The sequence below is a fragment of the Pelodiscus sinensis genome, chromosome 19 (genome assembly GCF_052426305.1).
Source record: "Pelodiscus sinensis isolate ZL-2025 chromosome 19, ASM5242630v1, whole genome shotgun sequence".
NCBI classification, from domain to species: domain Eukaryota; kingdom Metazoa; phylum Chordata; order Testudines; family Trionychidae; genus Pelodiscus; species Pelodiscus sinensis.
In genome coordinates this window covers 34,877,158-34,903,098 of record NC_143070.1, presented here as the reverse complement: position 1 = coordinate 34,903,098, position 25,941 = coordinate 34,877,158, and the positions used below count along the sequence as shown (strand labels likewise).

At 53.3% G+C, this 25,941-nt stretch overlaps 3 protein-coding genes across 5 annotated transcripts in view; all 3 read left to right on the top strand.

Moving 5' to 3' along the window:
• The first annotated feature begins 107 nt into the window (after positions 1-107).
• LOC149523134 (uncharacterized) lies at positions 108-8,676 on the top strand. 2 transcript variants are annotated; one of them, XM_089771329.1, is made up of 4 exons: positions 108-241; positions 2,369-2,531; positions 3,461-3,550; positions 4,656-8,676. In XM_089771329.1, the coding sequence occupies exons 2-4, from the start codon at positions 2,393-2,395 to the stop codon at positions 6,098-6,100; spliced, it is 1,674 nt and encodes a 557-aa protein (XP_089627455.1). In that variant the 5' UTR covers positions 108-241; positions 2,369-2,392; the 3' UTR covers positions 6,101-8,676. The 2 variants fall into 2 exon arrangements, with proteins under 2 accessions (XP_089627455.1, XP_089627454.1); XM_089771328.1 differs by having other exon boundaries at positions 4,653-8,676.
• Positions 8,677-12,688: 4,012 nt separating this feature from the next.
• Positions 12,689-24,328, top strand: LOC106733071 (uncharacterized). 2 transcript variants are annotated; one of them, XM_089771284.1, is made up of 6 exons: positions 12,689-12,811; positions 16,670-16,728; positions 17,212-17,237; positions 17,712-17,912; positions 21,613-21,726; positions 22,031-24,328. In XM_089771284.1, exons 4-6 carry the CDS (start codon positions 17,726-17,728, stop codon positions 23,863-23,865), a joined length of 2,136 nt encoding a protein of 711 aa, XP_089627410.1. In that variant the 5' UTR covers positions 12,689-12,811; positions 16,670-16,728; positions 17,212-17,237; positions 17,712-17,725; the 3' UTR covers positions 23,866-24,328. The 2 variants fall into 2 exon arrangements, with proteins under 2 accessions (XP_089627410.1, XP_089627412.1); XM_089771286.1 differs by lacking the exons at positions 12,689-12,811; positions 16,670-16,728 and having other exon boundaries at positions 16,735-17,237.
• The window catches only part of LOC142823150 (uncharacterized), a 43,959-nt gene continuing 31,158 nt past the window's right edge, over positions 13,141-25,941 (top strand). Inside the window, exons 1-2 of the mRNA XM_089770536.1 lie at positions 13,141-13,218; positions 16,670-16,728. Of these exons, the coding sequence (XP_089626662.1) occupies positions 16,722-16,728 (7 nt within the window). The 5' untranslated portion in view covers positions 13,141-13,218; positions 16,670-16,721. The remainder of the gene's footprint in view (positions 13,219-16,669; positions 16,729-25,941) is intronic.

Sequence of the window (25,941 nt, the reverse complement as noted above, 5' to 3'; positions counted from 1 at the left end):
CCGTCCCCGGTGCGCGCTCAGCCGGGCCGGGCCGGGCGGGGCGAGGGGCGGACGCTGCGCAGCAGCCGGGGTTGGACTTCCCGGGTCAGCCCGGGAGCCGCCGCCTCCTTTGTGCGCCGGGAGCCGCCGCCTGAGCCAGCCCGCGGGGAGCCCCGCCCCGTCCCCAGCGCCCCGCGGCGCCCGGCCCGGCTGGAGCCAGCCCCGCGCCCTGCGCGCCCAGCCCCGGAGCCGCAGCCTGCAGGTGAGGGGCGCGCCCCGGGCACAGGGCCGGGCCGGGCAGGGACGTGACTCTGCCCCCCCCCCCCCCCGGCTCCTCCTCGCCCAGCGCTGCTGCCCTCCCGGCGCCTCCCCCCCGGCTCAAGTTCCCGGAGCGCCCTCAGGAGCCGAGCCAGTCCCGGGAGAGCGGCGGAGCCGGGGCCGAGTCTCTCAGGCCGAGGGGGCAGATCCGAGCAGGAGCAATGGGGGGGGGGTCCCAGCTCCATTACCTGGGGGGGGGCTCCCAGCTCCATTACCTGCAGCTCCCCCCCCTTGGGCAGAGGTGCCTTGGGCCAAGGGGAGGTGCAGGGAGGGGAATAGCCGGGCACTGCCCTGGGGACAGGGGCCGGGGAAATCTAGCCTGTAACTCCTGCAGCCCCCGGCCAGAGGGACACCGACCTGCCAGTCCCGTGTGGGCTGCCAGTCTCGGCCTGTGGCAGCTGCTGCACTTGTCCCTCTGCGACAGCCTCCGCCCTCGGGGGATCTCTGCAGAGCTTTGGGGAGACCCCCGTTGGCCTGGGTCCGAGGGACACGGCGAGCTCCATGCGTCGTTGACATCACGCTCTCGAGTGCCCAGCCTGCATCCCGCAGGGACCAAGCCCAGCAGCAAGTGACAAAGGGCTCCGTGTGTGTGCCCGGCCCAGCAGCCGGACAGGGCCGCTGTCTGGCTGGGTTTTTGCTGGATGCCGGGGTGGCCGGAGGCCGTGCGTGCTCACCAGCGTCTCGGGCAGACAAAGTCCTTGGGGAGCGTCCGTCTGGAGCAGGCGCAGGAGTTTTTCCCTGGCAGCTGGGAGATGATTTCTTCCCCTTCAGAGGCAGAAACATCCGACTCGAAATGAGGCACAACCTCGAAATCGTTCCTGCGCTTAATCCCCTGTCGCTCGTTGCCACAGCGGTGCTGGGTTCTCTGTCTCCTGATTAGGGATGTACAAGAATCCCAAGCGGTGTTACAGGCCGGGGACCTACTGGCTAAGTAGCCGTTCTGCAGAAAAGGGCCTGGGGGTTACAGTGGATGAGAAGCTGGAGATGAGTCAACAGGGGGCCCTTGTAGCCAAGAAGGCTAATGGCATATTAGGTGCATTAGGAGGAGCATTGTCAGCAGATCCAGAGATGTCATTATTCCCCTTTATTCGGCTCTGGTGAGGCCACATCTGGAGTATTGTGTCCAGTTCTGGGCCCCCCACTACAGAAAGGATGTGGACACATTGGAGAGGGTCCAGCGGAGGGCAACCAAAATGATTCGGGGGCTGGAGCACATGACCTAGGAGGAGAGGCCGAGGGAGTTGGGTCTATTTAGTCTGCAGAAGAGAAGAGTGAGGGGGGATTTGACAGCAGCCTTCAACTTCCTGAAGGGGGTTCCAAAGAGGCTGGAGAGAGGCTGTTCTCAGTGGAGGCAGGTGGCAGAACAAGGAGCAATGGGGCTCAAGTTGTGGTGGGAGAGGTCTAGGTTGGATATTAGGAAAAACGATTTCCCTAGGCGGGTGGTGAAGCGCTGGGATGGGATCCCTAGGGAAGGGGGAGGTATCTCCATCCCTAGAGGTGTTTCAGTCCCGGCTTGACAAATCCCTGGCTGGGATGATGGAGTTGGGGTTGATCCTGCTTTAGGCAGGGGGCTGGACTTGATGACCTTCTGAGGTCTCCGCCCGCCCTGGGGTTCTGTGATTCCCATTTACAAAGTTGACTGATTAAATGGTGTTTAACTGGGGAACCAGCCCTGCGCCCGCGATGCATCGTGGCACAGTGGACCCGGCCAGACTGGAGCCCTGCCCATCCGCATTGTTCCACAGGTGGGAGGCTGGTCCAGCCGGGCCGTCGGTTACCCCGGTGAGCATGCCGGTACGGTGAATACTTACCGGTTAACTCTCGACATTCCTAGTCTTGTCTTAGAGCCGCCCTGGGTAACTCCCGAGATTTGGCCCGGACACGTTTGCTCGGTCTTTGGGGTGGATGTTCACCGGGTCACAGTAAATAGGCTCGGACCGACAGCAAGTCGGGCTAGAGGAGGCAGGGTCCCTTCAGGTCCGAGGGCACCAGGCTGCTGAGTGGTCCCCTTGATGTTGCCAGAGAAAGTCTGGGGGCCTGGCCGCTGGATAACAGCCACCTTTTGCTGCAGGTCCGCCTGAGCCAGGGACAGGAAATGGCCGTGGCGGGGCCGGTGACCTTCGAGGAGGTGGCTGTGTATTTCTCTGAGGAGGAATGGGCTCTGCTGGACCCGGGCCAGAGAGCCCTCTACAGGGACGTGATGCAGGAGAATTACGAGGCTGTGAGCTGGCTGGGTGAGGATTCCTGTCCCCGCGGGTATCAGGAGCTGGGGGGAAGAGGTCTCAGGAATACCTGGGTTGTCGTCTGTGCAGGGTTCTTCATGGGTCCTCCAGGCTTGGGGGGGGATTGGTCCTGGTTGTCCCCATCTCCTGTGTGAGAGCCTGTCCCCTCCACGCCCCATCCCACAGGCCAGGGGAGGTCATTTCTGGCCTCCCCCGCCACCCCGCCAGCCTGGCTCTGCTCCTGGCCTGGGGTGCACTGGGCTGCAGAGGAAGAAGTGCTTTTTAAAGAGAATTAAGCACTGGGACAGCTTCCTAGGGAGGCGGGGGAGTGTCTGTCGGGGAAGGTTTTGAAGAACAGATTAGACTAGGGGGGCTCAGACTGCAGGCCAGAGTGGGTCGCCATCCCATTTTAATGGAGCCCTGGCCCCACACCGGAAGCCCAAGTCCACTGCCCAGGGCTCAGGTTACCTGCCCCCCGCTCAGGACAAAAGCCCTTGGCTTCAGTTTCGACCCCTCGGCTGGGCTCGGGCGTGGTCCCCCCTTCCTAGGAGATGGGGTAATGTTTGTGGTCAGAGGGGGTCCATGACCGGTGAGAACACCTGGGTCAGACACACACTGGGCAGGGTGGTCTGTGTTCACATGGCGCTGGGCGGGGTGGGCTCTCGAGGTTCCTGCACCCCTCCATTTCCAAGGTGCCGTGTGTCTGACCACGGTGGGAGGGGAATGGCCCCTTCGTGTGGGTGTTGGCACAGGCTCCTAACGAGACCGCAAGGTGGGGCAGTGTGTGTAGTTGTTTGGATTAATTGATAAGCCCAGGCTTATCGGCTAATTGTTTAAACGACTATCCTCTAACGTACCTAGTGTGTGCTGGGTCTCAAAGCAGTAACGGCACTGGCCTGACTGCAGCACATCACCTCTTCTTTCCTTACCTCCCACTGCAGGGTTTCCCGTTTCCAAACCCGGTGAGACCTCCTGGCTGGAACGAGCGGGGAAGCTCCAGGAATGGGAGAGCCGGAGCCATGCCAACACAGGTGAGGAATCAGCTGCCCTGAATCAGAAACCGATGACTGCGTCTTCGTGTCACTCAGGCCTTGTCTAGGCAGGCTCTTTTGGATGCCAAAAACTGCCTTTGGGCGACAAAGCAGGGAGCGCGTTTACACTGCAGTGCGACTTTTGTTGGGAAAAACACCCAGTTTTTGGAAAGAAAAAACTTCCAGCCCTGGGCGTTTGTCTTTTCTCCTCCCTTTGTTGTTGACAAAAAGCCGGTGTGGACTCTGCTGTTTGATTGTCGAGAGATCTCGCTTCCACTCGTGTCACACAAGGCCTGTCCTGATGGCTCTGCTCAGTGTTGTGTGATCTCTGCTGCCTTGCGGGCAGGTGCCCCTCCCCCTTTCACAGCTCCGGGAAGTGTCTGACAGCTGAGTGAGCAGCTCCATTTGGGGAATGAACAAAGAGCAAATCATTGGGATGCTTCTGTTCCGTCCTGCTAGGAACCCAGCGGCAGGCCAACTGCTGCTGCAGGGGGAGGACTGGGAGGCGGCCGGGCTGCCTGGACATTCCTCAGCACGGAGAGCTCCCAGATCCACGAGGGAATCCCAAGCAGCACAGGGCTCAGCTCTGCCTTCCCACGGCACTGCACTGTGGGATGCTGCCCCACAATGCTTTGCTCTGTCTGTTGAACGGTGCTAGCCATGTGGCCAGGAAATGCCCACAGTGGGGGACAGAAAAACTGGTTTGACCGGTTTTTCCTTTTGCCGACTTTCCCATGTTGACGGCACTTTTGCCGCTAAAGCAATGTTTCTTAAACTTGTTAAGACCGAGGAACACCAAGATTATGAGAAATGCCAAGGATTTTTGTTCAGCAAAAAAAAAAAAAAAAAAAGATACGAGGGAAAGGGTCAGGGGAGAAGTTATTGAGGGGGAGAAAAAAAGGTCACCTGCTCCTTTAAGGGTGGCCATTTTGAATTCTGTTCTCCACGGCACACCAGCCACAGAACATAGTTTAAGAAACACTGAACTAAGTTCAGTCTTCCCCAGCAGTTCCTTTGGGTTTTGCTGCCCTTTGCTACCCCCTGTCCCCTCCCAACCACCACACACACATACAGGGACTGACTGGTTCTCTCTCTGTCACAGCAGGTGACAGGACAGCGAATGCGAACACGGAGGAGAATCGGGTAGATCCTGAGCAATTGGAACCACACGGGGCAAGATCGGGCATATCCAAAGAAGAGGTTTCCCAGATTCCTGTGCAGCGAGACGCGTGCGAGAGTCAGTGCAGTCCAGCGAGGCCACGCGGAAACCAGCCGAGGCAGAGAAAGTGTAAATCCTCGGCCCAGAAAATATCGGTCCAGGAAAGCAAAGAGACAATTCAACAGAGCGTCCCCCGTGGGAAGACTCCCTACACGTGTGGTGACTGTGGGAAAAGTTTCCAGTGCCGATCACGACTTACCACGCACCAGAGAACCCACACGGGGGAGAGACCCTACTTGTGTCTGGAGTGCGGGAAAAGCTTCAAGCAGAGCTCAGCCCTGGTCACGCACCGTGAAATCCACGAGCGGAAGAAGACCTACGACTGTTCCGACTGCGGGCAGAGCTTCACTCGGAGCTTAACCCTCCTTCAGCATCAACGAATCCACACGGGAGAGAAACCGTACCAATGCCGGGAGTGCGGGAAAACCTTCCGCGTCAGCTCAAATCTTCTGTCGCACCAGAGAACCCACACGGGGGAGAAACCTTATAAATGCCCCACTTGTGGGAAAAGCTGCAGCCAGAGCTCAAACCTCCTCTCACATCAGAGAACCCACACGGGGGAGAGGCCCTACCAGTGCGCGGAGTGTGGGAAAAGCTTCGGTCAAAGTTCGTCCCTCGCCAAGCACCAGAGAATCCACACAGGAGAGAAGCCGTATCACTGCGCGGACTGTGGGAAAAGCTTCTGTTACAGCGGGGAACTCCATTATCATCAGAGAAGAACCCACACGGGGGAGAGACCCTACAAATGCGGCGAGTGCGGGAAAAGCTTCAGCTGCCTCTCGCACCTTCGGACGCATCAAGCGACCCACACGGGAGAGAAGGCGTGCAACTGCCTCGTCTGTGGGAAAAGCTTCACGCGCAGGTCCACGCTGATTGCTCACCAGCGGATCCACACCGGAGAGAGGCCCTTTCCGTGCGCCGAATGTGGCAAGAGCTTCCGTGTGAGCTCCTCCCTTTCGGAGCATCAGAAAGTCCACCGGGGGGAGAGGCCCTACAAGTGCCATCACTGTGGGAAAAGCTTCTATAACAACTCAGCTCTTTTGGTTCACCAGAGAGCCCACACAGGGGAGAGGCCTTACACGTGCAGTGTGTGCGGGAAAAGTTTCTATAACAACTCCGCGCTTTCCATTCACCAGAGGACCCACACGGACGAGAGACCTTACACGTGCAATGACTGTGGGAAAAGCTTTCGAAGCAGCTCGCACCTGCTGTCACATAAGAGACTCCACAGTGCCGAGAAACCCTACAAGTGCACCGACTGTGGGAAAGATTTCCGGCGCAGCTCCAACCTCAGCACGCATAAGAAAACTCACAGAAGGCACCAACCCTAGAAATGTCCTGTCCGGGGTCGGGCCGAGGGCAGGACACCTTCTCCAATTCCCATGAATTCCCAAGAGCCAGGGCAGGCTGGAGTGGCCGTGGAACTAGGTCGTGAAATACGTATTAAAGCAGAAATTGAAATCATCTTCCGGGAACAGAGCTCTGCAGAGCAAGAGGCTGAGATAAGATTCGTACGTGGTGTCCCCCTTTGATTGTGTTGAGAAACTGAAGAGCCGTCTTCATCACCTACTTTTATTTTGGATGGTCTCAATTATTTTTTTCTCGGGGTCCAAATTGCTTGCTCAAGATCTGGTCAAAGATTTGGGGGGGCCATTCATAAGTATCTGGTGGTTCAGATTTCAGTGGTCTGTCTGTAGGCTATCCCGACCTAGAAAGATCTTCCTCTTACAGAACGTGGCTTCTTATTACACTTGCTAGTGTTTTAGACCTGGCTGCTCTGGGGGACTGTGAAACTGAGAACCGCAACGCCTAACTTTTAGAGACCTAGGCAGGCACAGGGTCCACCATGGCTGAGTTAGTGGCGTAGACTCCCTCTAGAGCGAGGGGGCAGAAGGAGATGGTTTAGACTGTGATTCATAAAGGCCAGCCAGATCTGTCCCAGTAAAACAGTTCCTCTGCATATGAACACTGGGGCCAGAGAGAGCGAGAGAGATTAACTCAATAGCGGTGAGGTCTCCCCGCAATACGACGGCGTCCCTGGGTCCAACTCCTTATGTTCTTCTGGAGACAAGACCGCAAAGGAGAAGACTGAGCACAGAACGATGGACCGAAGGCTGAGAAATTCCACCTGGTTGAAAGTGCGGTTCTTACGGCTAAAATTCTAGAGGGCGTTTCTGTGCCCCACAGAAAGTCAGAATTCAGCTGCGGAGAGCATAATTATGGTTGTTCCTAGAGCACAGAACCCACTGGGGTTCCGTTCTCGTCCATAAAGCCAGACTCTTGGGCTCTTTATTTGGAAAAAAACCAACCCCAAAGTCAACTAAACCTAACAATGTATAGCCAGCTATACAATAGCTCCTAATTTCACATGGTACGCATGCAAATGATATCACTGGCCGTGGTGATAAAGAAACGGCACTCTGAAGCGGTGAAGACAAAGTCTAAAAACGTCCTCCTTCACGCCTTGCGTGGCTGAGGGGGATGTCACGGCACTTAGCTGACTGCCTTTCCAATTTTGGGGGGGGGGTCTGATGAGGGCAGAAGTCAAGTTCAGCTGTTCTGATTGTGTTGCCACTACGGAAATTCACAGTTAGATTTTGTTTTGTTTTGTTTTTTTCTCTTTTAGCTCAGTTGCTAACTGTCACTGCTATGATAATTGTTCCCTGTTCTACTATGGGCTGTTCTTGACAGTTATTCGGTCTTTACAGGTCAGAGTGACTCATGCTTGCAAGTAAGAGGAAGGTTATATTGTGTGCGATGGTGAATGGGGAAAGCTGCCTTTTAAAATCACACTCTCCCGTGTGTGTGCGCGCGCGCGTGTGTGCGTTCTCTAAATTTTAAAATCATGTTATGCCAACTTCAGTTGTGTGGTGTATTGTAAGTTACAGAGTAACGGAATGTGTTAATACCTTACATTGCCCGGTCGTCTCATTTCAATATTTGTTTATTAATTTAATTAGTTCCTCTCCTATCTTTGTCTACTTTAAATCCCAGAAGCAGGGTACTTTATGATAGTTGTCTTTGTATATAGGAATGCTGCAGTGTTTCCCTGTTATGTGGAATTACCTTTAACAAACTCTCTCTTCTGCCTATTCACTCAAACACTAAAATCTCTCCCTGCATATACTGTTTGCCTACTGGCTTTCTAAAAGCCTCCATAAGCCTGCTTGATTCACTTTACTTTGAATACTTTGGCTACTGACACTTCTTTCTGATCTTTCACACTAATAAAATGGCCTATTAATTCAGTTAATCCTCCCTGTTTGGTACCATTGCATAATCCCGAGACTCCAGATTTTGGATGTTTCATTGCAACCACTAGCTAGAAACGTGTCTAAGCAATGTTGTAGTAATAATATATATTTGAATTTTTGCTTTCAGAATGATGCTTTAGCTTCACAAAGTTACCTTCTTAATACAGAAGTAAAAGAAGGCGTTTTGCTGGTTTTTTGTTAAATTTACACTATTTTCAATTTGATTGTCCTATCCAATTTATCTAGCTTTGGTTTTAGATTAAAAAATTAAAACCACTAAGCAATCTGATATGAAATCTAATTAGTCATTGACTTAATATTTGGCTATCTGATACTATTTCTCTCTTTGTCGAATTCTGTTAATAATACTTAGCTACCGAGGAATTAAGCAAACATTGAGTTTAATGCCTCTCCATTTTTCAGTTTTATGTTTAATTTTATAACACTAGTCCATTCTATATCGTTAACCAAATTTCTATTGTTTTAGATTAGTTAAGAGGTTATTTTAACAATCACTACATGTTTATCAGCCACTTTATTTACTTTCTTTTAAAATTGGGTGAATCTCATTCACATTATTCTTGTTGATTCAGTTGCTTATTGGTACCTTCTCTTATTTTTGCTTACTTAAATAAATCTTTATTTAAAGTTGATTTCAGTTGTTTGTTTTGGGACAACCCTTAGTGTATAAAAAAAGAAGAATCCTTGGTAAAATGTATGTGGCTGTTCCCCAGGACAATCTGATTAATAACCATAATAAATAAATCCAGTGGTTGATCTGATTTTCCTGAACTAGACATGAGAGAAGCAAGCCATTTATCAGAGGGGTAGCCGTGTTAGTCTGAATCTGCAAAAGCGACGAGGAGTCCTGTGGCACCTTATAGACTAACTGAAGTGTAGGAGCATAAGCTTTCGTGGGCAAAGACCCACTTCGTCAGATGCATGTCAGAAGCCATTTATGATTATATTAATTGTTCTGGCCAATTATGAATGTTGATTATTTGGTTCTTTTGGGGTAATTTTACTTTGAAAATTGCCTGTCATCCAACTTCTTGAGCTTACCCTCTGCCTCCCTGCTTTGGAACCGTTTTTCTGGACACGTGGGCAGGAGAAAGGGGTGATCCTCAGTAGCTGAAGAATTGTTTGGCGTTCTCATTTGGAAGACTGAAGGGACGGAGGTGACAAAGCTGGAGATGCCCGAGCACGTCTTCTGAAAAGTGCGTGGTAGGTCTTGCACAACATCTGTGAGAGCAGGTGGCTGAGAAAGAGGAGGGGGAGGGATTTTCCTGGACCTTTTAAAAAGGCAGACAAGGGACCTTCACCCAAGAGATAAGGGACATGGGGTCAGGGATGTGACGGGCTCTGACTTTGATGTCAGAGAATTGTCAGAGCAAATGCATGTCCCATAGCTAAGGAAAAGATTGCAGTGAGTCTGTCAAGATTTTATTAATTATTGATTTTGTGCAGGGAGCTATGCCACCCTGATGTTTTTCAGCTGAGTTGTACATGATAAAAAAAGGGCCCATTTAAAAGATCCATTAAAAAAGATCACACACGCCACATTTCACACCTAGTGAGTGCTCACAAAGGCTGCGTCTAGACGGCATTTCCTCTTTCGGAAGAGGAAATGCCAACGAGGAAAAAGGAAACGCAAATGAAGCGCTGATTAGCATGTTCGCACGCTTCATTTGCATCTCCTCTTCCGATCGCTTTTTCAAAAGAACCCTTCTTCCTCATAAAATGAGGTTTACAGCGTTCTTTCGAAAAAGGGGTTTTTTCCAAAGACTGTTTTTTCCACAAAAAAAACCCTCATTTGAAAAAGCGATTGGAAGAGGATATGCAAATGCAGCATGTGAACATGCAAATCAGTGCTTAATTTGCATTTCTTCTTTCAGAAGAGGAAAGCAGTCTAGAGCAGTGTTTTTCAACCAGGGTAGGAGTACCCTTAGGGCTCCTCAAGAGAAGTCTGGGGGGGTACGTTAACAAAACTGAAATTTGAAGAAAACTGAATTTTTGCTTTAAGTTTTACAACACTTTGTGTACTTTTTAACACCCCAAAATTTCATCGCCTGCCCAGCTATGATTAAGTTGTTTAAACAAATGTGTTGCAATGGTAGAAAAAAAATTGTGTGTCTGAAAACTGTAGGTAGTGGGGGGACTTTTTTTTAAAGGGGGTATTTCATTAAAAGTTGAGGAACACTGATGTAGATGCAACCAAAGGAGCCAGGTTGCAGGAGGGACATGCACAGACACTGCAGACCCCCCGCTTGCTCCCCCAACCCCGCCCACTGCCGCCCCTCCCCTGGTGCGCGCGGCGCTTTTAAGCAGACACAGCCTGGGCAGCGGGCCCGCACGTGCGGCCTCGGCAGCGCTACTGCGCATGCTCCTGGCGACCTGGCCAGGCCCGTCCCAGTAGGCAGAGCCTCGAGGGGGCGGGGCCTGCCATCGTGCAAGGCACTCTAGCTGTGTGACCACATGCATGCTTTCACCAGTGACACGACTGTGCGGTGGGGCCAGGCTCGGCAGCCTGTGCACTTCTGCCCCTCCCCCCCGTGCAACCCCAGCGTCCCCCAGGGGTGCCCCTGCTGCATGGGGGGAGGGGAGCGGGATACGGCACTAGTAGGGAGCCGGTGTAAAGCCAGCTCCTTGCCTGCACCGGCTCCCTCTCTTCCCCCTCCCCCCACCTTGCTGCCTCGGCTACAGAGGCAGCAAAGGGAGGGAGCGGTGCACGTGGTTGATAAGAACAATAGATGCACTCAGGCTGCACAGTGCGTGGTGTGCGCCCCCCAAACGGCAGAGCCCCGCCCGTGTGTGTCAGCAGGGACAGCGTCTGGGCAGAACGGGGCGTGGGAAGGATTAAAGCCCCTTCTGACGTGTCTCCAATGGCCCTTCTCCCCCGACAGGCTGCAGGACACTCATGTCTGTCTCCAGCTCAGCCCCGGGCCTGCAGAGCCAGGGACAGGAAATGGCCATGGCAGGGCCAGTGACCTTCGAGGAGGTGGCTGTGTATTTCTCTGAGGAGGAATGGGCTCTGCTGGACCCAGGCCAGAGAGCCCTCTACTGGGACGTGATGCAGGAGAATTACGAGGCCGTGCGCTGGCTGGGTGAGGATTCCTGTCCCCTCGGGTATCAGAAGCTGGGAGGGCTCTGGAGCAGCTGGGTTGGGTTTGGTTCAGGGTCCCTCATTACCCTCTACCCCACCAATGTCAGGAGTATCAGCCTCAAAATCCTGGCTCCTGCGTGAGAGACTGTCCCCTCCATGCCCCCTCCCAGGGGGCACAGGGTCAGGGACATACCAATGGTGCTGCTCTTCCCACAGCCAAGGTCTCAATGTGCTTCCCCACCATCTTGGTCATGTGCTTTAGCTGGAGGTGTCAGTGGAAGGGCCCAGGCAGGAACGGCAGGTACCATTGGTCTGGATCTGGCTGCTATTAGTATCTGCAGGGTCCCCCTTGTGCCAGTGGGCTACGCCTCTGGAAGGAAAGCATGTCCTTTCCCACCAGTGAGAGGAGCTGGTTGCTGGGGCTGAAGAAGCGTTGATGAGGGAGTTCACATCATGTGAACACTCAGTGGTAGAGATACATGAGCTGAGCAATTCTTGCATTTCAGGAACTGCACTTGTCAAGAGACTTGCGGTCTATTCCTTGCCATGACACAGACATGGTGTGTGACCCTGGGCTTGTTTCTATGCCCTAATCCCCTGTCTCTGCACTGGGGATGTGAAGAGGCGAGTATTTAACTTTTTAATAATTAGTCGATAAAGACAGTTAACTCCTGCTGTGGTACTACAGTTTAAATGTAGTTTGAAAGTTAACTCCCGCTGTGGCAGCAGGACCCCCTGAGTACAGGGACTGCTACTCCTGCATGAGGAGTAACAGTTAATTCGAGAGAAGAGTTTTGGATCGGACTACCGCGTCGACACACGGCTAGTTAATTCGGGCTACCAGCATTTTTAAATGGTGACCAGCTGCAAATATGCTAATCAAGCGCAGGATATTCAAATCCCGTGCTTCATTAGCAACTTCGGTATGCTTCATTTGCCTCCCTAGTCCAAACTAGGGGGCAAGTGTAGACATAGCCTAAGGCTGTGTCTACACTGGCCACTTATTCCGGAAAATCAGCCGCTTTTCCAGAATAACTTGCCAGCTGTCTACACTGGCCCCTTGAATTTCCGGAAAAGCACTGACGATCTAATGTAAAATCGTCCGTGTTTTTCCGGAAAAACTATGCTGCTCCCGTTTGGGCAAAAGTCCTTTTCCGGAAAACTGTTCCGGAAAAGGGCCAGTGTAGACAGCACAGATTTCTTTTCTGCAAAAAAGCCCCGATGGCGAAAATGAGATGGGGGCTTTTTTGCAGAAAAGCGCGTCTACATTGGCACGGACGCTTTTCCAAAAAAAGTGCTTTTCCGGAAAAGCGTCCTGCCAATCTAGACGGGCTTTTTCCAAAACCCCAGCTCCTCCCAGCCAGCTGCTTGCTCCCCCAGCCCCGCCCTTTGCTGCCCCTCCCCCGGGGAGAAGCAGCTGGGAGGAGGGGGGGGTAAACGTTCTGTGCTGGCAGAACGCAGGGCGGCGGCTTCACTGGCGCTCCTGCGCATGCGCACGCCGGGTTACGTCGGCCACGGCGCTAGAGGCATGAGAGGAAGGAGACGCGCGGCTACTGCGCGTGCGCCGAACCGCGAGCGGCGCCCCGGCCGCAGTGCGCATGCGCCCCGAGGCGCGCGTTCCCGAACGAGCCGCTGGTCGCTGCCCGCGGCTGGGGGGCGGGGCAGGAGGGGGCGGCGGAGCTGAGGTGAGGGCGGGGGCCGCTGTGGGTCTCTGGCGGGGGGAGCGGAAGCCTATCGCGCCGCGCTCTGCCTATCACCAGCGTGTCATTGCCTGGGATGCGCATGTGCCGCTCGTGTCGCCGAGCTGTCCGGGGTGCGCATGCGCCGCTCGTGTCGCCGAGCTGTCCGGGGTGCGCATGCGCCGCTCGTGTCGCCGAGCTGTCCGGGGTGCGCATGCGCCGCTGGTAGCGTCGGGCTCTCCGGGGTGCGCATGCGCCGTTCGTGTCGCCGGGCTGTCGGCAGTGCGCATGCGCCCCGAGCTGCGCTCACTGAGGGAGCTGGTGGTGTCGTTGCTGGCGGCCGGGCTGGTGACGTCACAGCCCAGAAGCGGGCGGGGCAGGGCGTGGAGAGACCCGGACCGGTGACGTCACAGGTGGGAGGGGAGGGGCGGATCCACGTGTCCCAGGGCCCCCCCCATGCGACATTCAGGGGGCGGGGCCTGCGAGAGCGACGTCACCGTCGTGCAAGGCACGAGCCGTGCGACCCCCGTGCACGCTCACTCGTGACAGGACTGTGCACTGCCCCCCCCCAGACCCCTGCGGCCCCTTTAGCACGGGGAGCCGGTGGGCACCGGAGCCCCCCCCCCCACCCAGAGACCCCGAGGGGGGGCGAGGAGCCGATACGATTAACGGATAAGCCCGGGCTCCTCGGCTCGCCGTGTCGTGCATCGCACGTTGGCCGCCCTAGTCTGAGATGGAGCTTGGGCGCAGCGGGGAGGGGACGTGGGGTCTCGGCGGGAGTTTGGGTGAGGGCGGGGTTGTGACCTGGAGCAGTGACTGAGGTGCCGAAGGGGGTGCAAGTTGCAGGCGTGTGTATGGGGATGGGTGCAAGAGAGGATTTTGACCTGCGGGAGGGGTGAAGACTGTCTTTGGGTCACAACACTGTGGTGGGGGTGGGCCGGATCTGGTCATGTGGGGGGCCTGCATCTATCGCATGGGCCACGTTATGTTCCACTAGATCAGGACTACTCACCTTTGGACACCCTGGGGGCCACAAGCTTTGCGGACGGGAAGTTTCAAGAGGGAGTCTAGAAGGGGAGTTGGAAGGGGGCTGGATACACTTGCCTTTGTTTAAAACTTTTAAACTAAACTAATACCAAAACTAGCTAGCTTAAAATAAATACCCTGTCAATAATCTAAGTAGCTGTAGGAAAGAATGCAGGCAGAAGCCCAGCAGCAGGGTGGGGGCTGCCCTGTTTATTGCACCCAATGTAGCATGTCTGATTAGCTGCCCTGAGGGCAGGTGGCGTATGTGTGCATTCGGTGCAAGGAGCTCCTGGCCCTCAGAGATCGCATATGGGCTTTGGAGGCCAGGTGGCTGAATTGGAGGAATTAAGGGAGGCCAACAGGTACGTAGATGAGGCTTTCCGAGACACTGTAGAACTGTGCCACCTCTGGTCAGATAGCCCCTGTGCTGTTAAGGAGCATGAAAGGCTCAGGGAAGGACAACAGCCAACAGCAGCAGAGGTCCTATAGTTGGGACCCTCCTTCCAGAGGCAGCTATTGTCTCTTCTCACACTGAGGATACATCTCCGGGGGAGTGAACTTCAGTCGTTAGGAAAAGGCGGTGTTAGTAATGGGGGATTCGAGCATTAGAAACATAGATAACTGGGTTTGTGATCACTGGGAGAACTGTATAGTGATTTGCTTGCCTGGTGCAAACGTGGATCTCTCGAGACATCTAGATGGACTTATGTGTAGTGCTGGGGAGGAGCCAGTGGTTATGGTACATGTAGGTACCAATGACATGGGGAAAGGTAGAAGAGAGGTTCTGGAGGCCAAATTTTGGCTGCTAGGAAAGAGATTGAACTCCAGGACCTCTATGGTAGCTTTCTCTGAAATGCTTTCAGATCTACGTGCATGCTAGTGTAGGCAGGCAGAGCTTCAGAGTCTCAATGCGTGGAGATGATGGTATAGGGAGGAAGGGCTTAGATTTATTAGGAACTGGGGGAACTTTTGGGTTAGGGGGAGCCTATATAGGAAGGATGGGCTCCACCTAAACCAAAATAAAAACAGACTGCTGGCACTTCACATTCAAAAGGTCATAGAACAGTTTTTAAACTAAGAGCTGGGGGAAAGCCGACAGCTGCAGAGGAGGACATGGATCGGACAGAGACATCTCTTAGGGGAGATTCTATTAATAGAAATGCTTTATGTTCTAGTGTCAGCTGATGGTCAGGGCAGAGTGTGTGTGTGTGGGCGTGTGTGTGTGTGTGTGTGTTACACCCGAGTCTTTAACTGCTGGGACACAAGGCCCCGTCTCAGTGGGCAGCCTAGGGAGGCTGACGGACGCCCCGAGAAGTTTAACGTCCATGTCTTTTACCGCTAGGACCAGGGTCCCGACGCGGAGGGCAGCCAACAGGCTGACAGACACACCAGAGTTTATAGGAAGAGCTTATTGCATCTCAGATTTTAACTGCTAGGATACAGGATCCCTCCGCAGTGGGCAGTCTAGGGAAGACTGAGAGATGCCCCAATGGATCTGTCCTCTGGAAGTGACACGATCCAAAACGCCCAAGCTCTCCCTATACCTGTCCCTTAGGACCGGCTGAAGTTCTTTTAAACTGTGCTTGGTTCTGTTACAGCAACTGAAGGAGTCAGGTTACAGCTTAAACAGTTACAGGTTTATTAAAGAAGCTTATAAATCATATGGTTACAATGGCTATTGCTCTATTTCTTAACTGCTAGCAAATATAGATCTTAAAAATGGTTACCAAGAAAATAAAGATAGAAAATAGAAATAATGGTACCAAGTGACAGCTTAATCTTTAAAGAGCTCTAAGTCTATGTGTACACTTAAGACAAAGGACAACATCCAGGTACAATTTTTACCCCCTTCTGTGCCTCTCGACTCCAGGGGGTCAAGCCAGGGCCGGTCCCTTAATTCCTAGGAAAGACGAATACGCGGTGGGTGTCCCCGTGAAACCTCAGGAGGTCAAACACCTAACCTGACCAGCAGATAGATGGTAGATTGACGCTCAGAGTGAGTGTGCTGCTGGACCCATCTTTATACCCATGGGGGCCCGTATCCTCTTTCTTATCTAAGATGCCAAATTGTGTTGGTCCGTTTTTGTGGCGCCAGTTCTTACAAGCAAATTTCAACTTAATTTACACTTGCAAGAGAGATAACTAAATTGTGAGTACTGGACATTTTTTTACTGGGCGGGCGATTCCTCCCCCTGCGGACAGCTGTGTGTTCATATCAATAATATCAATATGGGTTTGACTCAAGCGCACTCCTCGGCAGCCTCTTAGTCAGCAATTGGCATATCTCTGTCTACAGCCATTCAGGGTCACAGCAGCCTGCATATCCAGGCCTTCTGTTCAAGGCTTACTGCTCTGTGTGCCCTGCATGCTGCAGGCAAGCAAAAATGGATGTTACAGGGGGGTTCCTATCTGGCTACATCTAGTCAGGAGAAGAGGATGGAAGTGGGGGTCGGATCAGATGAGACACAATCAAATGAAAAAGAGTCTAATACTGAGGTGGGCAATAATTTTTGAAGTGCCCCCGGGTCCACCCCGGCAAATCCTCGGGGCTGCTGCATGCACAGCACACCTGCCTCTCCAGTGCCTTCAGCAGCTTAAGAACTTAACCCACGGACAAGGCACATGGGCTTTCAAGCAAATACTGGAAGGGACAGGGACAGGTTGCTTCTGGGCTACCCCACCCGCAGATCATCATTGGTCTGGGGATGGGGGAGCCCCTTTGCCCCCCCTTCCCATGAGGCACCCATACTCCTGGCAGGGCAAGAGGCTTCCCACGCTCCTCCACCCCCAGGCCAATCAGTGCCTGCACGAAGTGAGTAACTTCCTTTTCTTCTTCAGGTGATATCCCCGTGGGTGCTCCGCTGGTGGTGACTACAAAGCAGTACCCGCTATGAATGGTGAGAATCAAAGTTACTGCCTAATGGTGGAGGATAAGACTGCTGTAGCCTCCGCTGTATCGCCTGCTGGTTGCAGCCTGATGGCATAATGCCTGGCGAAGGTCTGTTCAGATGCCCATTGGCTGCCTGAGAGGTGTCGCTGAAAGGGACACTGCTGAGGAAAGCAGTAGTTGTTGCCGTTGGGACCGCTTCATAAGCAACAGCTCCGCTTCTCCTCAGCAGAAGGCCTCTCTGATTGGCCTAGGGGCAGGGAGAGCGCCCGAAGCCGCCTCCCACACTACCCCTGCCCTGCGAGGAGCACATGGCACTTCAAAGTGGTACACGCTCCTCGCAGGGGGGGAGGAGACATCGCGCGCTCCCCTGCCCCCAAACCTTGATTGGCCTGGGGGCGAGGGAGCTGAATGAAGCTTCCTTCGCCCTGCGTGAGCGTACGGCACATGAAATAGTGATTCTCTCCTGATCCTGTGACTCTCTGCATTTTAGGATCCCATCCTGTAAACATTCAGCAGGTATGTTTAACTTTAAATATCTGAATGGTGCCCTTGACTTCACCTAACCTCTTTTATGGGGAGGGTATTTAAAGTCTGTGTCGATTTAGTCCTGAAGAGAGAGCCTAGGTCTGTGCTACAAATCATGGAGGGAGACTAGGGACCTTAAATACAGGAGCCTAAATTTAGACATCTACATCCATGTTCAGGCAGGGGAACATGCAGCTTGTGGATCAGAACCACTGGGTGCTCAGAACCGAATCCCATTGTTGCCAGTGAAGTGATGTGGAACTCGAGCCGGGTATTGAGAGAGAGGAATATGATTTTGGATCTAACCTGTGTGTGCTGTTTGTGGAATATCTGGACTCAAGCATTTGCCCAAAATGGCCAAGTCCAGCCTGTGTGTCAACAGGGACAGCGTCTGGGGAGAACGGGGGCATGGGAAGGATTAAAGCCCCTTCTGAAATGTCTCCAATGGCCCTTCTCCCCCAACAGGCTGTAGAACACCCATGTCTGTCTCCAGCTCAGCCCACGGCCTGCAGAGCCAGGGACAGGAAATGGCCGCGGCGGGGCCGGTGACCTTCGAGGAGGTGGCTGTGTATTTCTCTGAGGAGGAATGGGCTCTGCTGGACCCGGGCCAGAGAGCCCTCTACTGGGACGTGATGCAGGAGAATTACGAGGCTGTGAGCTGGCTGGGTAAGGATTCCTGTCCCCGCGGGTATCAGAAGCTGGGTTGGATTTCGTTCAGGGTCCCTCATGGCCCCCTACTTCCCAATGTCAGGAGTATCGCCTCCAATAATCATAGACTGCTGGAACTCTAGAAATGAAAGGAACCTTGAGAGGTCATTGATCCCAGTCCTCTGCCCTTCCGGCAGGACCAAGCATTGTCTAGACCAGGGCTACTCGACTTTGGAAGCCCTGGGGGCCACAGTGATACTCACAGTACATGCTGAGGGCCACAACTTAAGTGTGGTTGCATATATATACAAATAGCGTTTCACAGTGACGGGCGTGAATACAAAGATTAAGGCAAGAGTACACAACACGGAGGCCCCACTTAAGTCAGTTCTGCTGATATTAATGAAATGCAATATTTACCCGATTGCCACCTGTATGCCAGCACTTTTAATGAGCAATGACAGTCCAGGAATTTAACTACTAAACACGTCTCAACAGAAGACCATTCTATTGCCTCCTTTTTTGTTTTGGCTCCTACCCGCAGGCCGCAAACAAACGAGCCGCAGGCCACGTGTTGAGTAGTCTTGGTCTAGACCATCCCTGACAGGTGTCTGTCTAACCTGCTCCTAAATATCTCCAGTGATGGAGAGTCCACATCCCACCAGGCAATTTATTCCAGTGTTTCACCACCCTGACAGGAAGTTTTTCCTAATATCCAGCCTCAACCTCCCATGCTGCAGTTTAAGCCCATTGCTTCTTGTCCTGTCCTCAGAGGCCGAGGAGAACAGTTTTTCTCCCTCTTCCTTGTGATACCCATTTAGATACTTGAAAACCGCTCTCAAGTCCCCTCTCAGTCTTCTCTCTTCTAAACTAAACAAGCCCAATTCTTTCAGTCTTCTGGCTCCTTTGTGAGAGACTATCTCCCTTCCCCTCCCCATGTCCGCTCCCAGGGGATGCAGGGACAGGGACATACCAATGTTCCTGCGCTTCCCACAGCCAAGGCCTCAAGGCACTTCCCCACCATCTTGCCCATGTTGTGCCTTGGGCGGAGGTGTCAGTGGAAGGGCCCAGGCAGGAAGGGCTGGTATCAATTTTCTGGGTCTGGGTCCAGGTCCGGCTGCTGTTAGTGCCTGCAGAGTCCCCCTTGTGCCAGTGGGCTGAGTCCTGCAAGGAGGGCGCTGTTCCTAGAGCCCTTCCCTGCCAGTGAGACGGGCTGGTTGCTGAGGCTGCGGGAAGCTCAATGGGCCAGTTCACGCTCTGTAACTGCTCTCTGGTGGTAGCGCTCCTACTTGCTGTTGAGATACTGGCAGTAAATCCTAGCACTGACACAGACTTCCTCTGTGACCATGGGCAAGTCACTTAGACTCTCCGTGCTCCAGTCACCTGTCTCTGCACTGGGGATGTTAAAAGGGAGATATGTAACTATTCGTGGAGTCAATGGAATTTTTATGGACTACTCGATTAGTTGCTAAGGAAGAGCTGATTGGTCAGGCAGCTGAGACCCCCCCCCCCTGCAATGTTTGCAGCTAACCTATGTTGCTGCAGACGGGCTGTTCTGTGAGATAAGATTTGATGCTGCAGACTCCTCTGCCCTGTCCCCTTCACCGCATGAGGCAGCAGCTTGGGGGGGAGAGAGATGGCTCTGCCCCACTCCAGCTCCTGCTCCTCTTCCTTGCTGCTTCTGATAGAGGCAGCAAGGAGAGGGGGAGAATTGTGGGTAGTCGACTTAACTAACTGAGAAGCCTACTCACTCACATCCCTGCTCTCCACTGGGTACTGTGGTGTGTGCCTGCTTCACAGCGCTGGGCAAGGGTAAATACACAAAATAGGGGAGATGCTCAGCCCCATGTAAGGGCCCTGATAGCACAGTGGGGTCCTGACTGACACCAGAGATCCCAGAGGCTGCTGCAACTGATGATCTTTGCATCCCGTAGCGGCTGCAGTGCTTTACGAATTGCTGCCAGCGCCACAGAGCGTCCTTATGGCTGCTCAGGGTGGCTCTTTCTGGAGCTCTGATACCAGCTGTGCTGGCTGAGCGTGTGGCTTGTCCATGCAGCACAGCTCAGGGCAGTGGCTCAAGAAATACCCAGGTGCTGTCTCTTGCAAGAGACTTAAAGTTGTCCTGCTCTGTTCATGAGCCTGTTGCCTCCTCCTCCGAGATGCAAACACGTGAACGGCAGCTTCTGTGCAGCCAAGGGCGGGGGGGCAGCAAATGGGTGGCCAGGCCGGCCAGAAGAAGAAAGTGGGGAAACCGCACAGGGAGGCTGCTGCTGGTGGAGTAGAACCGAGGCTGCAGAGGGGAAGCTCAGCGGCAGCAACAGCCACACACAATGGAGAAGCATATTTACATATTCATTAACAAAATATTACCACACCGTTATTGCAGATATCAAAAACTCTAACAAATTCACAGATAGAATTCCTCTGGCTGCTGGGTGGGGCCTCCCGTTCCCGTTGGCCACTAGTGTCTGGGGAGGGAGGGGAACGCACAGAGCAGGGTGTACGTTGGGCACCCTTTGTAGCAACTTATGTTTTGTCAGGGGCATAGGAGCTGGTGCTACCAAGAGCTACCTCCGGTCACCTCTGCTCTCCTCCCTCCCACCATCCCGCCACTCTATGGAGTGGGAGAGCTGCCATTGTATCTTCATCCCTATTTCTGTACAACCCCTGCCCTTGTGTCTCCCTCTCTTCCCCAGCCAGGCTCCTCTTGCTCCCACAGTCTCCCCCCCCCCGCATTCCCCCTTTCTCTCTCTGTGACTCCCCTCAGAGTGTCCCTCTATGGCTCCCACCTGTCCTATAAGTCTCTTCTGAATCCTCCCAACCTCCCTTCAGCGCCTCCTGTATCTCCCTCCTGTCCCCCCTCATCCCCCTCTTCAGCCCCCTCTGGGGTTGGCTCCCCCCACACATGCTGCACACTGGGCATGGGTCACAGCCACCTCCTCTGGGAGCAGCCTGGGGCCAAATCCTCCCTCTACAGCCTGGGGGTTCTGGGTCCCTGCTCATGGGGGGAGGGGAAGGAGGTGTCTTCTACCTGTCTTGGGGTAGGGGCTGGCCAGACTGGAGCACTGCCCTGGGACAGGCTCCTGTGGAGCAACAGGACTGGCTCTGCTGGAAAGTCTGTGTCCCGTCTGCAGCAGGAAGACCAGCAGCGCCCACCCTTCCCTCTCCCTGCCAGGGCTCAGATTTCTGGCCCAGAGCCTGGCCCCAAAATGCCCCAAGCAGTATCTGCGAGTCACCCCCTGCTGCATGGGCAAAGCCCAGCGATCGCTTCCTCCTTGCCTGCAGCTGCCACTGAGTGCTAACGTGACACCCACTGTGCGGCAGCAACTTCCCAGCCCCAACTCCGAAAGCCCCTGCGCCCTACTGCTGGGTCCTAGCGCGGCACGTGCCCCTGGGCTTGGGCAGTGTGCAGCGGCCTGGCAGCCAGCGGTTTACAGCCTGACACTGGCTGCAGACCGGTGGCTGGGAACCCCTGCGCTAGAGAGTACAGCAGAGAGCTCAGCTCCCCCGAGGAATACGCTGGGCCGTTCCCGAGGTGGGGGGGATGGACCTTTACTGCAGGTGAGTGTGAGATGGGATCTTGTAGCAGCCAGAGCCCCGTCTCTGCAAGGGGGGAGGAGCCTCTCTGGGTGGGTGACTCGGATCCAGGCTCTGGAAGCAGTAATGGCACAGACCTTAATGAACAAGATCAGCACTGGGTTCATTGCTCCCTGGGCAGGATTTCCAGTCTCCAAAGCTCTCGCGATCTCCTGGGTGGAGCGAGGGGAGGAGCTGCAGATCCCGGATCTCCAGGGCTCTGAGGAAGGGGGGATTATCAGCGACACCCGCACAGGTGAGCAATTGGCTAAACTGACTCAGAAACCAATTTCTGTGTCCTCATAGCAGGTGTCACTTCTGCATTTTCATCAAGTCTGACTGACACGTCAGCCTGTGATCCACTCCAGTTCTAAGGGTGGGGGGGGAAGGCTGGGCTCTTCCCTTTGGGAAATGATTGTGAAGAAGGAGGATGAACTCAGCTCATGATTATTCCTCCTTTCCAACCATTCTTTGGGTGTGTTCCTCCTTTTCTGTTCCCCTGTCAGAGTTTTCCTTTCAGCTCAGTTCTGAGAATGACTCCTCTCTGGATTCTCTTTCAGTCCCTGCAGGTGATGGGACACTGAGTGAAAACAATGAGGAGAATCTTCCACAGGAAGGACTGGAGCATGTGACTCCATGTGGGATGTTACTGGGAAGATCTGAAGGACATGTTTTCCAGAGTCCTGAGCAGGGAGAGACCTGGGAGAGTCAGCGTAACCCAGAATGGCAGCAGGGAAACCATCCAGAAGAGGGACAGGGTAAATCTAGTCACAGGAGCAGAGGGGAGAAAAGAAACACAGAAATAATTCAACAGAAATTCCCCAATAAAGATGCACCCTGTGCTTATCGTGAGTATGAAACTCTTAGTGAACATGAAGGAATCCACCCAGAAGAGAAGCCCTTCAAATGCTCTGACTGTGGGAAAGGCTTCAAACGGAACTCAGACCTTGTTACCCATAAAAAAATCCACACAGGAGAGAAGCCCTTCATCTGTTCTGACTGTGGGAAAAGCTTCATTCAAAGGTCATACCTCCTTAGACACAGGAGAACGCACACAGGAGAGAAACCCTTCAGTTGCTCTGAGTGTGGGAAAAGTTTCAGTCGGAGCTCACACCTTGTTACCCATATGAGAACGCACACAGGAGAGAAACCTTTCAGCTGCTCTGACTGCAGGAAAACCTTCAGTCAGAGGTCATACCTTCTTAGACACAGGAAAACGCACACAGGCGAGAAACCCTTCAGTTGCTCTGAGTGTGGGAAAACCTTCAGTCGGAGCTCACACCTTGTTACCCATAGGAGAACCCATACAGGGGAGAAACCATTCAGGTGCTCTGACTGTGGAAAAAGCTTCAATCAGAGCTCAGATCTTGTTACCCATAGGAGAACACACACTGGGGAGAAACCATTCAGGTGTTCTGACTGCGGGAAAAGCTTCAGACAGAGTTCTGAGCTTGTAAGACACAGGAGAATCCACACAGGGGAGAAACCCTTCAGCTGCTCTGAATGCGGGAAAAACTTCAAACAGAGTTCAGAGCTTGTTACTCATAGGAGAATCCACACAGGGGAGAGACCTTTCAGCTGCTCTGACTGTGGGAAAAGCTTCAAACAGAGCTCAGAGCTTGTTACCCATAGGAGAACCCACACAGGGGAGAAACCGTTCAATTGCTCTGAATGTGGGAGGACCTTCAGACAGAGCTCAGAGCTTGTTGCACATAGGAGAACCCACACAGGGGAGAGACCCTTCAGCTGCTCTGACTGTGGGAAAAGCTTCAGTCGGAGGTCAGTCCTTGTTATCCATAAGAGAAGCCACACAGGAGAGAAACCTTTCAGCTGCTGTGACTGTGGGAAAAGCTTCAGTCGGAGGTCAGTACTTGTTATCCATAAGAGAACCCACACAGGAGAGAAACCGTTCAGCTGCTCTGACTGTGGGAAAAGCTATAGTGAGCGCTCAAGTCTTATTGTTCATCAGAGGACCCACACTGGAGAGAAACTTTATAACTGCTCTGAGTGTGGGAAAAGTTTTAATAAGAGGTCAGTGTTGGTTTTGCATGGGAGAATCCACACAGGAGAGAGACCTTTCAACTGCTCTGACTGTGGGAAAAGCTTCAGTAAGCTTTCACATTTTGTTAGACATCAGAGGACCCACACAAGGGAGAAACCCTTCACCTGCTCTGACTGTGGGAAATGCTTCAAACAGAGCTCAGAGCTTGTTGCCCACCAGAGAACCCACACAGGGGAGAGACCCTTCAGCTGCTCTGACTGTGGGAAAAGCTTCAGCCTGCGCACATATCTTGTTAGACATGGGAGAATCCACATAGGCGAGAAATCCTATAACACTGGTCACCACCCAGAGGATTCAGATCTACCAGTAGATCTTGGAGCCTCTAACAGGTGATCCTGACTGGTTTGACAGGAAGCTATCAAGTGTTGGCCTATACTACTCTTCCATCCACTGTCATGTTGCTCCTTCTCTCTGCCTTGGAGCTGCCTCTCAGGAGCCTCCTGCTTGTTGTGCAGGGTCTGGGAGGGAAAAGAGCTGGGGTGCCTATATCAGGGTGTCCCACCGCCCCCCACTTCTGTACCCTATCTTCACACATTGCGAAGGGGATGGAGGGAGCTTGGCAATGCAAATCTCTGTCACTCCCACAGACTGTGTGTCTGCCATTCTCACATATACACACAGTCCTTCAATCTCAAATCTCGACCCATCACATATGTGGGGAGTTGTTATTTCTGTTACTGCTTGCAAAATGTGCTATTTTTGGTTTTTAACGGGCCGGTGCATTTTATAATTTTCATTTATCTCTTATACTTAAATTTAATTATTTATGTAGTGAGTTATTAAATGCTTAACCGGGCCTGTCTGGAGTAATTATCCCTGTGGTAATTGCTGTTCCTGGAATAGGCCTGTATCTGCCTGCAGCCCCTGAGAAAGGCAGAGTAGGGGGTCTCCACATGTGTCCTTGCCTGCAGATATCACTCCTACCGTTCCCATTGATCAGTAATGGGGAACGGTGGCCAGTAGAAGATGTGGGCTCAGTGCCTATAGATGAGGGGTAGCACAAGGTGCCACTGCTATACATACCAGCTGCTTTCAGGAGTGGTTCAGATCCAGGGGAGGAGTAAGGCTACCTTTACTCTACCACCCCAAAGCAGTCTTAGTTAAATGGTGCCCGGACAGAGCCTTTTTTCTCAACCCCTGTCCCAGCCCTGAACTTCCTCCAACACCCAACCTCCTGCCTCAGGCATGAGTCCCCCTGCACCCAAATTCCTTCCCAGAGCTTGCACCCTGAAACACCTTCTGGACCTTGGTCCCCCACCCTGCGTTAACCCCAGAGCCCCTCCCACACTGCAAACCCCTTGGCCCAAGACAAAAGCTTGCACTCCAACCTGCTACCCCAACCTGGGGCAAGTGAGTGAGGATGGGGGAGGAAAGGGGATGGAGTGAGCAGAGTGAGGCCATGGAAATGGGGTGGAGCAGGTGTAGAGCCTCAAAGAAGAGGTGGGAAGCAAGTGGAGCAAGGGTATGTTGCTTTGAGGTAGATCTTATATTGCACTTACATTGAAAAAGATCTTGTGGTTATAAAGGTTGGAGACCACTGTCCTATAACCTGAGTTTCCTTTAGGCTGTGTGTCCCTGTGGTTTTGCTGAAGTCTATTAAAAGCTATAGGAGCACTTACAAGCTTTGGTGGGGAGAGATGCCTCTACCCACTGGTCTCATCCATGTCCCAGACATACCATGGCCCCAACAGTGGCAGCTCGTCCATAGGCGCGAACTACGCGGTCGCCTAGGGTGCCAAATTGAATGGCCATTGAGGGGTTTGGAGGCGGGGGCGCCAATTGCACACTGATCACACGTTTCGCCTAGGGCACCAGTTGCCAGCAGCTCATCTAGGGCCACTCTTGGACCCCTCACCCAAATAGCAGCATCTGAGCTAGGGAGAGAGATCTGGTGGTGGTCTTCTTTCCTGGATGTAGCCTTATAGTGGCTGACACTGAAAACCCCTCCGGCATTGAGGTCATGCTCCCAGCTGGAGCCCTCACCCCTCCACACCTCAAACCTCTGTCAGCCCTGAGCCTCTCACCCCTGAATCAATCCTTACATCCCTGCTCCCCAACTCTTTGCCCCAGCCCTGAGCCCCCATCCCACAATCCAAACCTCTGAGCCCCACTCCTGCCACATGAACTTTGTTCTGTGCGCCAATATGCAGATGTCACACATTCCTCCTATTACGATGCCCCTAACAAAACTCCTGCCTCTGTGAGGGAAAAAATAGATGGAACACCAGATATAACTGCTCTGAGTGTGAGAAAAGCTTCTGTGAGAGGTCAGACCTTGTTAGACATCAGAGGATCCACACAGGAGAGAAACCGTTCAGCTTCTGTGCCATAGCCAGTAGCACACCTTCCACCCATGAAGGTTGTAAAAACTAATTTCACCAGTTCCAAACAGCTCCTCACAATCCCAAA